The sequence below is a fragment of the Larimichthys crocea genome, chromosome VII, assembly GCF_000972845.2.
Source record: "Larimichthys crocea isolate SSNF chromosome VII, L_crocea_2.0, whole genome shotgun sequence".
NCBI classification, from domain to species: Eukaryota; Metazoa; Chordata; class Actinopteri; family Sciaenidae; genus Larimichthys; species Larimichthys crocea.
In genome coordinates this window covers 1,178,780-1,197,497 of record NC_040017.1, presented here as the reverse complement: position 1 = coordinate 1,197,497, position 18,718 = coordinate 1,178,780, and the positions used below count along the sequence as shown (strand labels likewise).

Below are 18,718 nucleotides of genomic sequence, written 5' to 3'. Positions count from 1 at the left end.
GACTAGCCGTTTTGGTCTGACTTGGTCGTAGACTACTAGACAGCGGTAGCTTAAGCAACCGCTCATAGTAGACATACGAAGGCCTTTCGTCTGGGACCTGCAGTGTCGACTCCCACCGTGCGCCCTTTCTCCTTTTTCCGCTCTTAACTCAGATTTTCTCTGCTCCTCCTTCCTCTTTTAAACCTCTGTTGTCCATAATTTATTGAATATATTATTCGTGAACATACAGTATGAAGTTTATCTATAGACTGTATATATAGTCTATCCCTCTTCGGTTTCACGTAAACCTAGCGGCTGCATGACGCATCGAGGTGAGGGGGGGGTGGGGGGGGGTGTAAATCGTAACTTCTGAACCTCATAAGAAGGCAAATATTAACCGATATTAGCATGCAACCCAAGCCTATTCCAAATGGATGCAAATGGCCGCAAGTCCATTTTGGGCTGCTAGGCAAATGTTTGCAAAGGCTCAAAATAACAAATACATACATACAAAAAACAGCGGAGGCCACCGGCCCAAATGTGCCGAGATGGACCGGCCCACTCTGGCATTTGCCCGGTAGCACAGACTGCCAGTCCTGTGACATCATGTCACACTAACTTGGATAACAAGTTATAATCCAAGTTTTTTTTATTCAGGCTCTTCATAATCAGTAAACACTTATCCATGATCAGTATCTGCTTTCTGCTGCCTGAGTGTTGCAGGCTGCACTGGGTGTTGTGGGGCACTCCTGTGAGGTTGAAGGCATGCTGAGGTTGGCCTGATAAACACTGCCTGGCCGTTTTTATGTCTGCCACGATTAAAAAGGGAGCGAACTTCCTTGTCAGGAAAACGTATTGATCAGGGGTATCGGGGGGGGGGGGGATATTTGGCCGTACACAGAAGTGTTGAATGATGTCCTTATAGTTTAATATTGCTTGCAACGAGATTGTGAGCGGACTGACTCGTTGTCACTCACTTTTAGCTAAGCACCAACACGTTACACAGAGGCTGTGAAGTCTGACGTCAGTCAGTTTCATTCCATATATCAAATTTCTTCATATTTCAAGGTTTCATTCAATATATTCAAGTTTCGTTCAATATATTCAGACTTCATTCATATTCAAGGTTTCGTTCAAATATTCAAGGTTCGTTCAATATATTCAGACTTTTCAATCATATATTCAAGGTGTTCGTTCCATATATTCAGTACTTCATTCCATATATTCAAGGTTTCATCATATATTCAAGGTTTCATTCAATATATTCAGACTTCATTCAATCTATTCAAGGTTCACTCCATATATTCAAAGTTTCATTCCATATATTCAGACTTCATTCAATATATTCAAGGTTCACTTCCATATTCAAGTTTCATTCAATATATTCAGACTTCATTCCATATATTCAAGGTTTCATTCAATATATTCAAAGTTCATTCTATATATTCAGACTTCATTCAATATATTCAAGGTTCACTCCAGATTATTCAAAGTTTTCATTCCATATATTCAACTTCCATCAATATATTCAAGGTTTCATTCAATATATTCAAGGTTCACTCCATATATTCAAAGTTTTATATCTCAATATATTCAGACTTCATTCAATATATTCAAAGGTTTAATTTCCTGAACGGCATGCCATAATATATATATATATATATATATATGAACAGACCTAGTTTTTTGGAGATGTGACATCCAGGGTCCAGCTTTTTAAAGAGTTGTTTGATATCTTACTTTTCAAATTTCTGATTTGGCATCATATCCTGAGGCCCAATGAAATATGACCGCTTTGGTCATTTCTTTCCATGTCTGCTTTTGCTGTCACACAGAGTACAACTGGCCAATGGTTTGGTTGTTCTATGAGGCAAAATGTTGTCTGTCCGTTTCGTTGCTTGGACTTTAAGTTAGCTGCCATGCTCTCCTCACATAATAATTGGCACTCGTCCCATCCAAACTTTTTTTTTTTTTTGCATCTTTTTCATCCATGCTTATTCCAGTTGTATGCAGCTGTGTGACAGAAATATGCCAACACGGTAGTTTATCATATGATGCATCATACAGGAAAAAACACCCACAAGACTGAATCAATTGAAAATAAAGAAATCATCATCCTTAACTTTTTAACTTTTTTGGCAAATGAATTCCACTCAACAACAAAAGTGCAGAGAGGTGGAGAGAGTCTGTAACTGTATTGTACGAAAACAACAGTTAGACTGAGAGTGTGAACCACAACATAAGGACAGAAAGAAACAGAACTGATTCATGAGGTGCTGCAAATATCATAGTTTATCACAATATCACCACTATATCATAAAATGCTCATCTAGGTAGAAAAGCCTTTAAATGTTGTTTAGTATATGCTTACTACTACTAATACTAAACCCATGAAAAACTTTGATAAGGTTCAAACTAATGTTAAGGTTTATGCATAATAAATAAAATGCTTTGTATGACTGGTAACTATCTGAAGGACAAACAACCTGCAGGATACAAGTAATAATGATAATAATACACACAAATCAGAAAATAGGAAGATCTACATGTTTGTTATGAATTATTGTAGACTGCATGATGCTCATTATTTTCTATCAGGTGTTTTTCTATTAAGAATTTCTGTGGGCTCAGAAATGTTCACTTTAAACCAACTAATCCACAGTACAAAGGGAGTTAAGCTACATGTGGATATATTATCCTTAACCACATTATTCGACACATATGCACCCAGGTGCGTATACCTGGATACAGCAAGTACACATACCAGTACCACCCTGGTGATGGTTTGAACCATGCCAGTTGCCTTCAGCAGGATCTCCCCTTAACGTCTAAAGAAATGCTAAAAGCTTTTATCCCTTAATTCTCCTCAGCCACTCCATACCATGATTAATCACACTGCAGTAGCTGTCACATTTTTAATGAGGCGTGTTAGCATACATAGTACAGTTTGTCAGTGATGGAATCACCACACACACACTCGCTGCCTTCTCTTTCCCTCTCACACAGTGACTGTAGTCGCCCTGTAGCCAGTCTGTTGTCTTATAAGCTGGCCGTAAGCCTTCTGAAGCAGGCCTGCACTCTGTCACCAGCCGACACACTGTAACCGTACACTGGCCGTAAACACTGGCTAGGCCAGGCGGGCGGGCAGGGAGGGGAGAGCTGAGAGCGGAGGAGAAATTGACGGTGAAAGGAGGAGTGGGAGGGCTGGGGGGGGGGTTTTATGATAGAGGGTTGATGGTCCAGGATATTCCCATCTATTCCAGACTTTGAAATTCCTTATTTGGAACAGCAGCTCCATAACACTCACACACTCACACACTCACACACTCACACACACACACACACACACCACACCCCACACACCACACACACACACACACTCACTCTCTCTCTCTTCTCCTCTCGCTCTCTCTCTCTCTCTCTCTCTCTCTCTCTCCTCTGTGTAACAACAGGCTCAGCTCTCCGGAGTACACTCCTGTTTCAAAGGGCTCCAGCAGGATTCCCTCACAGAACAACATTGTCTGCCTGCACTGTAATAAAAGCGATCTGCTTCATGTCACTAGCCTCTTTCTTTCTTTCTGTTCTGCCCTTTTCCCTTTTTTTCTGCTTATTTTCTTGCTTGTAGTCTGAGACGAAACCCTTTAGTTTTTAGTGGCTGTTTCTTGTTTGGACAAGCTCCTATTTAAAATGTTCAGCCAGCCTTCCTGACATCGTTAATGCGACACTGGAGCCAAATTTAACTCTGTGTATATGTTCTCCCTCTCTCACAAACACACACACACACACACACACTCGTGCACAAAGTGGCCTCATGTCTGGGCTTATTTCTAATCTCTCTTCATGACTAAAGGGGTTTTCTGCCAGGTCCCGGTCTCAACTCAGCCTTCGTTAGATTTGTCCCAGTCTTGACAACAGACTTCATGCAGAGATTTAGGAGCAGCCTCTAGTTGTGCAAAGTGACTTCTAATTTCATTTTCTTAGGCAAGTTTCAGAAGTCACAAGCCAACGTTACATTTGACGCCAGTTTCTGCCTGTTTACGGGAAAACTTGCTGTCATGGGGTATTGTCAAAGCCACATGTGAAAAGCCACATTATTGCCAAAGTAAATTTGTCCATATTCTTGTCTCCCTTGTTGGGCCATGCCCCGTCCTCACTCGTCTCGGTACAGCCTCTTACTGAAGCACCAGCACTGATTAAATAGAGCTTGGATTTTGACGATTCATTTTTTTTTTGCTGCACGTGTGTTTCTTGTCAGGTAATGTGGCTTCCCTAATCATTTTCTATCCACAAGAGGGCAATGGCACATTCAGAAAGGAGTTTAATGTCCAGCTACTTCACTATAGGGTGATGTCAAAGAACACTGCTGAGTGTGGTGATGATATCAGAGCAATCCAAAATGTGAAGAGAAATCCTTGAGCAGGGGAAAGTCCCGTTCTGGGTTCAATGTTCTCATTGTTAGAAAATGATTTGGAGTTTCTTTTTGTGTGTGTGTGGTGGCGGTGTGTGTGTGTGTGTGTGTGTGTGTGTGTGTGTGTGTGTGTATACTCCAGGTCTTGGTGAGTGAGGACTCGGACGGAGAGGGAGTGGTGGCTCACTTCCCAGCTCATGACAAACCCATATCCTGCATGCAATTCAACCCCAGTGGTAAGACACACACGCACACTTACACACACTCACACACATTTATTTTTGAGGAAGGATCTTGAGCCCTCACATAGAGGGAGAGAGAGACTTCCATTCAGGTGTAACTTGGTTAAAGCTTTATTGATAGTGGATGTATTTATATTTTATACAGTGGTCATGTCCAACACATGATTTTACACCAACCTCATGACACATACAAGTCAGGCAATGTGTCAGTAGTAAAGTGTGTGACCTGTACAACCATAGGTGGTCCTTTTGGCTAAATGAGATCTAACCAACGCTGACCCCTAACCCTAACAACAAATCTATTCATTTGGTTTTCTAAAACATTTTTGGTTTGATAATGTAATGTGATTTATTTATAAATTATTTATAATTTATGTAGGGTAGAGTATATTAACACTGTATACATATTTACAGTGTCTTTATAGTAACCTGACATGTGTTTTATAATTCGTGATTGTGGATGAAGCTGTGTATACTTAAGTTTTTGTTTCATTAAAAAAAAAAAGTTTTAATTAAATCTGACTTAAGATACATCTGAAATTGGGGCTGGTTTCTAGGCTTAGCTTCACCTCAGACAACGTGACAATCAGTTTCCACAGTGTTTTTACAAAACGTCCGTCACTCAGTAATGATTTTTCAAAAAGGTTAAGTCTGGGGCAACTGGACTTTTAGTAAATCTGTGAAGATGTATTGCCTCTCATCCACGAGGCTTCTTCTGACTGACTGGTGTTGGAGTCTGTGTGTTTATAGTAGGAAAGCTCATAGATCAGCCCATTGTTCCACTTCCACTCGTTAGTGCTCATTGTTGTGTGACGACTGTCGTCAGAGTCGCTGATGGTCACCTGAGGTCTGGTGTGAACGACAGTCGTTCAGGTCACCTGAGCTCAGGTTTGGCCGATGGTACTGATGTACTGAGAACACCATTTAAATTGAAAGCATATAGTTTGCATGGGGTATATAAGTTCAGTCTCATTAACATATTTCTTTTTTTCCCCCTCTGGCCATAGCCTGATAGTGAAAGCAGCATGTTAACCAATTGTTTTTATAATAAAGTTCAGGTGAATACATTCCATTCAATCAAAAAAAACACAGAGGACAATAGAAATGATTTTGTTTTCAGTCTGAGCTTTCTGGTCCACAGTGAAACATTGCGACAGCGACCAGTTCACAACATGCACTTGTACTGTATCGCATACAGAGAAAGTTTTGTTCCACAGACCAATTCAACATTTTGTGACCTGTGTTACACATGATGTACTCAGATTGCTGTACAGCAAATGACAGTGAGTGGTGTTTCTGTTAAACATTCAGTAGTGTGCCGTATCGTTCAACAGACATGCCACTCAAGTGCCAACCTGCTCCATTCACTTTTTTAACTGCCGATATACTCTGTGAGTGCATACATCAGTGCTGAAATGAGCCTCCAATGTACAAATCTAACACTCCCATCTCACCACATTATTTTACTCTGGCATCTCCTTTCCCACTTTCTTAGCATTGCTGACCTCCACCCCAAAATGAAAGGGACAGTAGATGCTTTGTAAGTGTGAACAGACTATCTCATCAAGTCCGTGTGTGTGTGCGATGTGTCGACTTGTGTATGGTCCTGTTAATCTTGTGGTGTGTGAGCGTGTGCATGTATTTATGCTGTGTATGTTGTGTGTGCATGTGCAGTTAATAAAGGAGCTGCTGAGTGATGGCTCTCACCCCGTGACCTCCAAGCCCCAAGAATCCTTCACTTCTGTAGACTTATGAGTAAACTCTGCAGCACTGTCTGAGCAGGAACAGGATGACATAGCAGACAAAGACAGACAAGACGTGGTCGTCTTGACCCCCACCCACTCCAACCCTCACCTCACCAAAAATCACATACAGAACACGAACCACTTCAGTGCAGCTAATTGCACAAAAACTGCTTAGAAGCACATCAAGGACAGTTTTAATTTCTAACAGTCATACACATGATATCTATGACAAAGCAACACAATATTCCTTAACACCAGCACACCAAATTCAAATAACTGTTTAAATAAAAACTACAAGATTTTCAGCCCACAGCTTTTCCCAAAAATGTGTTTTTGATGTTTCCTGAAACCTAGAAGGTACTGAAAAAAAAAAAAGAACAGTCAAGATTTCTGAGCATTCACAGTATACCTCTGACCACCACCACCACAGTCATATACACCACAGTTTCCATATTATACATTATTATCCACACACACAGAGTGGACCGCATTGTAACTTCAGAGCAGAGTGCAAAGCGGAGGGAATAAAACAGACTTCAGGATGTATTTTACTGGAGTCAGCGATGTCGGCGGCTAGATAGCCTGAGGGACAACTGGACATAGAGCATGGTGATGTAGAGGTGCTCGTTTATGTAGAGAGAAGGAAAAAAGTATCCAGGGACCCCTACTCCCAATCATATGCCAACTTGTTTTTTTTTTCCACTTCAAGTTCTCCTTGTGAAGATTACCAATGAATTTACATATGTTGGTCTAGTCGTTGTGGTGCCTTTAGGGGGTACTATAATGCTGGCAGAATTATTGTTAATGCTCGTACCGTTACCGCTAAGCATATTATGAGGGTAACTTGGCATTTTCAGCATGAAGGTTGCTATCTTGAGGGTTTTGTTGCCGTTTGTGGTTCACTAGATAACCAGTGACCAGGTTTTGCCAAACTAGCCAGCAAGATTTTAACTAGGTCTCACCAGGAACCACTAAAGCTGAATTTGTATTGTGAAACTACATTCACTACACATTTGGGACTTGAGTATGGCATTTTCACAAAGTAGATTTGAGCAAAGCATTTAGATTATTGCAGACAAGTATACGTACACATAAGAAAAACAAAATCAAACATCTAACAAGCTTGCTGGTGAAACAGAGCTAAAAGGAAAATAAATATTTTTGCTGAAACCTTCAGATTCAGAGTTTAGTAACTATGCAGTGCTAGCTTTTGTAGGTGTATTTGTTCAGCTTTATTTCATAAAAAAAGAAAAGCTGCTCTCTATGACATTCAGGTCTTCCAAATGAGGTTTCTACATAAGCGCACCATCAACACAGCACAATGCAGTACACGTGGCATTTAGTTTCAGTGTACTGCTCAATGCTGAGTCAGCCAACAGAATCCCCTGTGACCCATTCCACAGGGCACCTCAACTTCAGCATTCCAAACACACTTTTAATCTTTCTGACTCATTTACTGTGAGCCAAATCTGAAGGACTAATAAATGTTTAAATCACAACTGAATACTGCACCAGAAGTGTAGCCAAAAAACACAGATTTCCCCTTTTTTTCATTGCAGTTAGGGCGTGTAATGAGATTAGGATGAATCTTCACACAAGCGTAGAAGCTCCTCTTTTCCACCGTTGTGATTGCAAGACTCCTTTCATCATTGTTTATTCTTTTATTCATTTTCATTTCTGAGCAGCCTGCTGTGGAGTGTCCCATAATTAAAGGCCTCTTGATTTGATCAGAGCCCAAATCCTGAGTGACGGGTTCATTGGTCTGGCTCTAAGTGAACTCTTTCCAAGGAGTTAGGGGAAGTGGCTTTCACGGAACTACCTTCCTGGCCCTACTGAGGCTCCCTTCACAGTGGTCAAGCTCAACATGGCAGAAACAAGAAAGATAGACTTAGCAGGAAACAATGATATGACTCAAACAGAGCCTGGAAAGCCCAGAAGTTTTTGGCTGGGAAGAGTTATGTAAGAAACCCCAGTGGCTTGTGTGTGTTGGAGGCTCTACAGAGGGTGGACCAGTGGCCGCCAGTTCTTGGTGTGGCGGCTGGCGCTTTGCGGCGCTTCGGTGGATCTGTGGATCTATTCCTAGTGGTGTAATTAGAGGGACGCAGATGAAGTGCAGTGGCAAAGCGCTCTCTTTAACAGCTGCAATGTGTGTGTGCTTGTTTTCTTTCACGTCTCGTCCTCTTCACTTGTCCTTAACGATCCTTGACTTGATTATTAGGTACGATGCCAAGGTCAAAATACACTCATGTTTTGATGGCAGCGATATTGTCCAACAACTTGAGCATTACTTTTGACTATGACTGGTACTAGATGGAGTGATTGATCCAGCAACCCTAGAAGTCACCACCCTCTGCTCTGTAGTCTGTCAAACTTGGTGGAAGAAGTATTCAGACCCTTTACTCAGTAGAAACAGCAACGCCACCACGCAAACAAGTTTTAGTCCTTGATTAGCAACTTTACTGAATTCAAATTACATAAATATTGACAGTAACATGTGCTTAAGTGTCAAAACAAAGATGACAAATAGCTTGTTTTAGTTTTTCATTTGTTGTTGAATTACAGTTTATAAAATGAGGCCATTGTTTCGTTCATGTGTAAGTAGCATTTCAAAGTTGTAGCTGGTCAAGCGTTGAGCTTATTGTAACTATTTCATGCACTGTTGAGTGCAGTAGTTTGATCCAATGGTTCTCAACCTTTTAGAGACACTGTCACGCCAGCCCCCCATAATAATCAGGTTGGTGCTACCCCTTTGCTAATACCTGCTGCTATATATATAGAGATAGATATATTATATATATATATATATATATATATATATATAGAATTATATATATAATATATATAATATATATAATACATACAACATACATACATACATACATACATACCATACATACATACATACATACATATATATATATAATATATATAATAATTATATATAGTGTTATTAAACAGCACCTTTACAGTCAGCATGCCTGCTTTAGGCCTGAAACACATTTTCTTACCACAATATTTTCTATTCTTTTATTTCATTCTCAACTTACGATGTTGATGTGATCACAAGAGTTACATTTTTTTTGGGATGGAAGACACATTTCTCCCTTAATTTTCCAAATCCCCACTTTGCCCCCACCAACTGTTACAGTTTGGTTTACCCACTGAAATCTGTACCCTCTAATAATGAACATAATCTTTAGTTTCAGCCATAAAAATGATGAACATGTCTGGCTCATTTTCAGTTATTACTATAAGCTCACAGAAGTTTAATGAAATCTAAGTTTAATGGGCAACAGTATGGACTTGGGTTTTGCACTTACGCTATAAGTTACCTGAGACACTACACAACTCTTCATCATTAAATCTGTTTTAAGGAGATTAGGCCATGAAGCACTTCAGTTTAGTAAACATGTAATTATAGAATTACCTATCATAAAGTATCTTGTCTGAAATAAAGTAAATCAGATTGCACAACATTTCTATATTTTTTATTCAAGTACCATTTTTATTAAAGCATAATAGCCAATTTAAACATGAAATGGGTCAGTTTTAAGTGTTGCATAGTTTATACTACTACTTTTTACAAAATATATCAATTAGTACAGTGATCAGAAAAGTAAGACAGGCATTGTTATGTTATATTCATCAGTCTGAAAAATAATTTGTAAATACAGCTCTCGAATGCAAAAGTACAAAATAAAATATTTCTCCCAAATGTGTGATGGTACAGTGAAATAGCATGTAGTTGCTTGTCTCCACCACTGTGGACAGATACAATAATGGTTGCACATAGAAGTGTGGGCTTGGATAGCTTCTCTGAAACACGACTCTTGCACCGATCCAACAAGTGGTAAAACTGAATTAGTCAGCTATCTTGCTGCTCGAAATTTGACCATGATCAGTCAAATATATTGTATCTAAACTGGATGCAGGTACAGTATAATTCCATCCGTGTGCTGTGAAAAATCTCTTTCATTACCCTTTTTCAGTCTCATAAAACACAGCGGGCTACCACAGAATCAGAACCTAATTTTTTTGTGCGGCCGTCTAAATGTTCTGAATATGGAAGTTTTGAATGACCCATCAAAGCCAGGAGTAATGGCAGATGAATCAAGACTGAATCTCTCCCCACACGGAACTGTCCCATAAACCATATCCCTGGTTTAGTTACAGGCCGGTCTAATGAATAGCCTGGCCCGTTGAGCCTGACCATTGAGGCAGCTGTGCTGTGAAGGCAGCTCTCCACGGTGTAATAACTCTGTCTCTCCATCTTACTGATGTGTGAAAGAAACCAGGCCGTCGCCGAAAAACCCTGGACCCACACGCACATGTTGAACACGAGGGGAATTCCCACACACAAACAGCCTCACTCTGCCACACATTTATAGCCACACATTTAGCATGGATTGAGTTGTGTCTTCACACCAAGATAGTAATTAGCACTCACAGCCGGCTCTGATGTGATTTACAACAGCTACTCTGCCTTTTTCACTATTTTGACTTGGGATTAGATGGGGTGTTCCTTTGACTTTGAATTTTATTTGGACTATTGTTTTGTTTTGTTTTCTCATCATGAAGTTGTAACTTTTCAGTTAAGGTCTTTGTCAAAGAAGCTATCAAAGTCAGGGCTGGTACTTACCATGTAGAAGTCAGTAGTATTCCATGCTGCCCATGCCAGCAGAGACAGAGAGACTAAGCTGTGGTACCTGCAAGTGCAAGTCCTCCAGTCCCGAGCAAAGTAACAGATTTACGTGGTGTGCCATGTCCTAAACCTGATGTAAGTCAATGAATCAGAATGTTGTTGTTGTTCATTGTTATTATTATTATTAACGCTTCCATTCATAGTTATGTTTTTTTTTTTAAAGATATTTTTGGGGCTTTTTAAAGCTTTATTTGTGATAGAGACAGCTGAAGAGTGACAGGAATGTGGGCAGAAAGAGACCGGGAATGACATGCAGCAAAGGGCCACAGGTCTGATTCGAACCCTGGGCCGCTGTGGCAAGGCTTCGTATGTGGAGCGGATGCTCGTGGACCCCTGGGGGTCCGTGGACACCAGTTTGAGAATGTTGGCCTTAAAGGACCAATTTATAGAAAAATAAAGGTATTTTACATTGTTTTAACTTCCTGGCCACACACTAGTAGCCATTTACAGAACATTTGCTAGGGAACAAGGCAAATAGAATACCGTATTTTCACAACCATAAGGCGCATATAAACGTCTTATATTTTTTTCAAAATGTGCGGCGCGCCCTATAGTGCAGTGCGCCCTATGTGTGTTGTTAAACCTGTGTTGAGAACAACGTGCCCATCTCACAGCTGATGTGAAAAAAGAAGTGAAACAAATGAACGCTGCACTTGCTGTTATTCCGGGAGGTCTGACAAAGGAACTCCAACCGCTGGACATCGGTGTGAACCGGCCGTTCAAAGTAAGGCTGCGAGCGGCGTGGGAGCGATGGATGACCGATGGAGACCACAGTTTCACAAAGAGTGGCAGGCAGCGCCGGGCAAGTTACGCCACAGTTTGCGGATGGATTGTAGATGCGTGGACTAACGGGTCTACTGGCACTGTTGTTCGAGCTTTCGCAAAAGCCGGCATCATTTCCGAGGGGCCGCACGGCACGGAAAGTGACTCTGACAGCGAAGAAAGTGGAACTGGCATATTTGACTTAGCGCAGCTGTTTAACTCAGAAACGGAGGATGAGGACTTCGATGGGTTTGATTATTGACGATTACCGGTAATGTGCTAATGTGTGCTGTGGTAATGTGCTTAAAAAATGTTAGTACTTTGTAATAAAGACTTAAATAAAGCACAATCAAACTCAGTTTTGCTCCCGCTCTATTTTTAAATACGCACACTTGTATGCTTGTGTGTGTGTTGTAAGGCGATGCGCCATATGTGTGTGTAGACTGCGCCTTTTCGTACGGTGCACCCTATGTGTGTGTTAAATACAGTAATGGCACACATAACTGAGACTGCGCCTTTTCGTATGGTGTGCCTTATGGTCGTGAAAATACGGTAATACTACTAGGCTACTTTAGGCTACCCCATCCACATCCCCACCTCATGTGTCAGGTGGTTCACAATAACATTTTCAGTGCCAAAATGGGCATGAGCAATGCAGAGCTGAACACTAATGTAATTTACAAATTACTTAGATTTTGGGAACAACAGTCTTTTGCATTGCATTAAGGATGCAGATTGCAATACCATACCCCCATTGCCACCACCAAAACTACCACAACTTCTAAAGCTGGTGTTTGCCAGTTCTAGGCTACTGTAGAATCATGGTGGTTCATATTTCTTCAGTTTAAATGCTTTTTTGAAATGGGCAAGGAACTCAGACAAAACTCAGTCACATTTGGGATTCAGTAATGGGAATCAAATTATATGATTGCGATCAAGCAGTACCAGTAACACAGCCTTTCCTGTAACAGATAGGGTTGATAGATTGATTTACTTTAGCCAAGCCATACTGGTGAAATGTTGCATTGGAAAAACTTGTTAGCCCACCAATGTCTAGTCATCTGTCAACAAGATTTTTCACAAAACAACATCTCAGCTCTTAAAAGTATAAACTCTCACTACATTTCTGGACCTTGTGCAAGTAAAACCAGCACTGACCAGAAGCAATGAATCAGCCACGTGTTAAAGGTATTGAATACTGAGGCCAGATTATGTACAGTAGTTCAGTGTAACCCAGACAAGATGAAGCTTAAGGGAAACAATAATTTAAAATAAACAATAGATTTCATCTGGAAAATAGTGATACATGGTTACGTGGCCTGAGTTAAGCAGGGTAATTCGACTCAGGGTCTACGGAAAGCTTGGCTGAGAAAAACTCACCCCAGCTCACCCCTGTGTCCGACACTCATCAACACACCAGACACCTCAGCAGTGTAGAGTCATTCACAGCCCACACACTGTGGTAACACGCAAGTCATTTGTAACTCCTTTACGGTATGTGTGTAGGTGGGTGGCTTGGTGGGGAAGAGGCAAGTTGCAAAGTTTTTGTTCCCATGATTTGAACACTTGTTTGTTTGTGCAGTGTCCATGGAAAGGAATTAAACACAGACTAAAAATCTTGATTGACAATTTACTATTTCTTTACACTTATTAAACATATTATAAAATAAGTTATCATTGTAGCATAAGTGGCCACACTTAGTATTGTAGGATAAAATGACATTTTTATGTGTCACAAACACCTTGATGTTACTCCATTTAGTCAAAACAAAACTGATATAAAACCATATTTTAGTCCTAGAAGAAAGGTCAGGAGGTAATCAAAACCTTTTTTTTTAATGGCAGTCTGGTCAGTTTTGCCATGGACCATCTTTAACTTCTGCTGCTAGGTACACAATTTTTTTTTTTTTTTTTTTTTTTTTTTATTCCAGAAAAACAGACGAGCACCAGTTGCATGGTGGTCATGACTGGTAGACTCTCCCATAGACATATATACATAGACGCCGCATTGAGCGCTGAATCGTACGTAGATGAGGGTTTTCTGAATAAAGAGCACTAACGTGTACATACACACACACACTAACTATATATATATATATATATATGTGTGTGTGTGTGTATATGTGTGTGCTCTTTATTCAGAAAACCCTCATGTCACATCTACATTTCAGGATCTGGTTATTATAGACACAGATTAAATGTTAAATATAAATATTTCAATATTTATCATCACAGTAACAGTGTTACACACATTAGTAGCTGTAAACACTCAGCATTAGAAAAATACATACGTTGGTTTGGTGCTTACATAAGGAGTAAACATTTATAATCATCACTTTAAAAGTTACATACATTGTTTTTGGTGCCTGTTTGTTTCCCCAGATATATTAGTGTGTGCGTGAATGGGTGTATAAGAGACATTAACTTGAAGAACTTTGTAGAAAGGCGCTTTCTGAAGTTCAGTCCATTTCATTGTATTAGTTTACGGGCAGATCTGCCCGAACCAATATGGCGGCGCCGTTTACGTATCGCGACCAACGACCAACCCGCTCAATGCGGCGTCTATGTATATATGTCTATGGACTCTCCAGCTACAAAGTTTGCATGCATGTCTACGGTGTAGTTTATATTACTGTTTATGACTCAGATCGTGATCTAATTTGCCAAATGGCCCATGGCATTGTTCTTTTGACAGAGACAAGACTATGAAATCTCGATTTTGCAATTCAGAAATTTTCAACATTGTGTAAAAACATCTGAATCAACTGAACTTGCTCATGTAGCCACACAAACAGCTCCATTACACTCTTTTTTCTTTTAAATGAATGGACAATTGGAGCACTGTGAAATCTTACCTATGGCCAGCGGCTGTGAATGTTTAAAGGGATTTCATTAGTTAACACAACTGAACAGAAGTCTGAAGAGAAGTTTAAAAGAGACCGTGCAAATGCAAGGAGCTTACCTCTCCAGCCTCAGTGTCTGCCTGTTTGCTCAAAAAGGGGATTAATTGCTGATCACAGTCCCAAATTCTTTATCAGGAGATTGTGGACAGGAGCAATTTGTTTTGGGGCTTTTTAAACATGGCATCAAAAGAGGCCCGGTGTTAAAGTTCTCTCTAAGCTGCTGTGAGAACATGTTTGTCCTATGTTGGAAAACCACAGAAAGAAAACAAAGTCAAAGTATTAGGATTCACTGGGAATTTGGATTAGTGGCAGTAAATTGGGGCTCTGACTTTGGCGGATGAACTCTCACAGGTGAAGCAGGAGCAGTGGCCTCCTTAACATTTTCACCTCCTTGCCTTCTGGCGTATGACAAAATCAAACTCTCTCTCCTTTCTTTTAAACAATTCCAGCAGGAAGTGTGCAAATATGTAAATGCTCCATAAAAACAGACTTAAGTAGTGTGTTTTCCACTTAAGGTGATGAAAGAACAAGCCTGGAGCTCTGCCTTTAGAACAGTCACGCTTTGTGAACTTGACCGCTACGGTGCCTGCCCCTTGTGTGTCGGCACGACTTTAAAGCCGGCCGAGTTTTGCCCTGTTAAAAGCTGGCGCTCCAGCATAGTAATATCAAACTAATGGCAGCTTCTCAGCTAGGTTAGACACACACACACACACACACACACACACACGCACACACACACACACACACACACACACACACACACCTTTTTTCATATCTATTAATATCTAAGTGCTCACAGGTGGTCTGCCTGTGAAGCGCGTAGAAAAACACAACCCTTGGTTTCAGCCCGCTGTACATCAAATGAACCATAAGAACCTTTCCCCCCTCTTTCTCTCTGTTTGCTCTGTTTTTCTTTGCGGCCTTCACTCTCCCTCCACCTCCCCATTCCTTTCAGGTCTCCTTCCCTGTTCATGTCCTCCTCTTCCTCTGTAGAATAAAGTATGCATGAGGTCTAGGTATTTATCACAATTTTGAGAAACCTGTGAAACCCACAAAAGTGGCACCATGCCCTATTAAGATCACTGTGACTGTCGTCTGTGAGGGAGTGTGCTAACATGTAGCTTTATCAGTATAAGGACAAGTTAATCGATTAGTTGTCAACTATAAAATTAATCAATTAATCAGGAAAATATTTAACAATTTACAGACCAACTAACTAATTGGTTAATCAAGAAAATAATCAACAGATTAATGGATAATGAAAATAACCGTGCAGCCTTGGTAACCGCACCCATGATGTCGCTGCATTCACCTGTGACTTTTACCTGTAGCCAGGTGAAAAGTTCAACTGTTGGAGGTCAACAATGACAGCATTTCCGGTGTTGAGTCATTTTTTAAGGATGCTAATAATTCCCCTGGAATTCTGTTTTTATTAGGATAGATGTGTGAGGGTTTGGTGTGTTAGGGTTTAGCTCATTTATGTTTTTTCGTTCAGGTTCAGATGTTATCAGCTGATCCTAACTTATCACAAATACATTTATACCTGCATATATGTGTAGATAAAGGTAATGACAAGCTAACAAGAAGATTTGTTTGGGGTGTTTTAGCCACGTTAATACTGGTACACAGATTGTTGAACAGAGAGCCCAGCCAAGTTTGTTTTCCAGCTGTCAGATGGCCAGTTTAGACGTTATGGCATCATAACCTCTAAAATGCTCATTTGTTAGGTTGTTACAGTTCAGATCTAGATCAGAATTTGGTAAGAATGCTCATGTGAACACGCTCAAGTTGTAGTTTTCTAGTGCAATGAAGGATTGTTACCAACATCTTGTTTGCACCTATTTTCATCCTGACCTCCAAATAAAGTGGTTTAGATAAACCTCGCCTTACCACTCATGTTTGTTGCCCCATCAGAATTCTTTGTAGCAACATTGCTGTGTTCAAGATTTGAGGTCCTTATAAGTCCTCTGTTGAGTACAGTGTTACAGCGATAAAAATGATGACCTTAAGTATGAAGATCAGGCCCAATTCATTAGCATATACATATGTTATCAAATTTTTTTAAATACAATTTTTTACAATTTTTTAAAACTCATATCTCTTGGTATCCAAGATGGCATTTGCCTTGTGCTGATCAGGCACTTTCTACAGCCTGGAAAAGTCTCTGACACAACATATAAACTAAGTAATTAGAAACCAGGAAGATAATAACACATGCAGACTTGAATCAACTCCAATTCAATTCTCGAGCTAAGAATAAAACCAGTTTGTGTTGATAATTTCTAAAATACATATGTAATTAGTCTAACTGCACCCTCCCTAATACCACCACCTCTTGGTGGTTGACTTTGGCTTGACCTTTTTAGCATGTGACTAACCCTAATGCCTACCCTGCTGCCCGGTGGAAATAAAGCTGCTCGTATATTAGTGCGGTGCTGTGGTGGTGGTGAAAGGATTAGTAGGGCGTTCTCCTCCCTCCTTCAATTAGCACTGTAGCAAGTAGCCACATTTGCACTGGTTAAGAAGAGAACGCATACCTATTAATCTATTACTTCACTTATATAACCATCAGAGTATCTTATAGTTAGAAGGCCAGACTCTTGGCATTCTACTGAGGAAAGTCGTCAGGTTTTTTGACTGAATTTAACAGCTTAGGGTTAAATTTTCTTAAAGGATTGCAACTGATGTAGGTGGATTGGTTTTTAGTAGAGGGTCAGTAGAGGGGTAGTAGCAGGAATGTGAGCAGATAAATTATGGTGAATGGTTCCTAGGTGGTTGAAATACCCATAGCAGCACTAACACTTTGGTTAGCTGTGTATACAGAATGCAGAGTAAATGTGTATTGTATATGCTCAGCTCATGTGTAAGTACATACAGACATACACTCATGTACACACACACAGTCCTGTCCTTCCCCCCAAATTGGCAGCCCTGAAGACAAAGCCTCGTCTTACGATGGATACTCTTTCATTTGTGTGTTGGGCTCATTTGCTCTGAAGTTTATGCATCCTGGTAACAGTAAAGCTATCTGAGTCCCCCAAGTACTCCATCTTGTAAGCTTTATGCCTTCCACATGGTTATAATTTGAGATTTTCCCGATTTTCAAAGCTTTTTTTGAGCCTAGTGTTGTTAATTAAAAAGTGGACTAGTTTTGTTGTGGCCTTTTGTGTTGCCAAGTAGGGAAATCACCGCCCTCTTTGTTGCTCTCTCCATTTCTTTCTTTGCTTTTCCCCCTCTCTCTCTTTCTCTCTCTCTCTCTCTCTCTCTCTCTCTCTCTCTCTCTCTCTCTCTCTCTCTCGCTCGCTCGCTCGCTCGCTCATCCCATCTGCCTTTGTCAAGAATAAAGCTAGCCCAACCACTTTGTAAATGAAACATCCTCCCACTATTAATGGGATTGAGCAGATGTTTTCTGTTTGGATGGTCAGAGATGGGACAGTAAACCCTGCAGCAAAACAAAACAAAAAGATTTTTAGGGGAAGGAAAAAACAGAAAGCAAAGCAGATATTTATGGAAATGATTATATCACTTCCCTCATGTCCCATACGGACGCATGTCTCGCACACATGGCAAATTAGAGGTCATCCCTTCCAGTTTAGCGCATGTCTAAGTGCGTGTGCCAGCGATTTCGGTACTAAAACATCGTAAATAACACTGTAACCTCTGAGACGAGGTGTTATAAATAGGACGTGTCAAACCCTGGTCCGGCCAGCCTCTGGTTTCCCCGAAACCCTCTCTTTTCACCCGCCGAGCAGCTCAGCTACTTTTTAATTTGGCCTTCCCGCGGGCTAACCGACTGACGCCTCACGGCGAGGGCCTCTGTATTTCAACAAGGCCACAAAACCCCCAGTCCTCGGGCACTTGCGCTCACAAAGCTCTCCAGCCTTTCTGAGCTGTTACTTTTTTGGAGCTCAGACTCTACCATCAGCAAGAAGAGAAAAGCCGGCCCTGGCCAAAACACAGCGGCCAAGTCTCATCTG

General features: G+C 40.7%; 1 protein-coding gene across 7 annotated transcripts in view; it reads left to right on the top strand.

The window, feature by feature from the left end:
* bcas3 (BCAS3 microtubule associated cell migration factor) overlaps window positions 1-18,718 on the top strand; it is a 327,897-nt gene that overhangs the window by 44,999 nt on the left and 264,180 nt on the right. For all 7 annotated transcript variants that reach the window (XM_027280625.1, XM_027280624.1, XM_027280626.1 and 4 more), the window contains one exon: window positions 4,530-4,623. In XM_027280625.1, coding sequence (XP_027136426.1) covers window positions 4,530-4,623 — 94 coding nt within the window. The remainder of the gene's footprint in view (window positions 1-4,529; window positions 4,624-18,718) is intronic.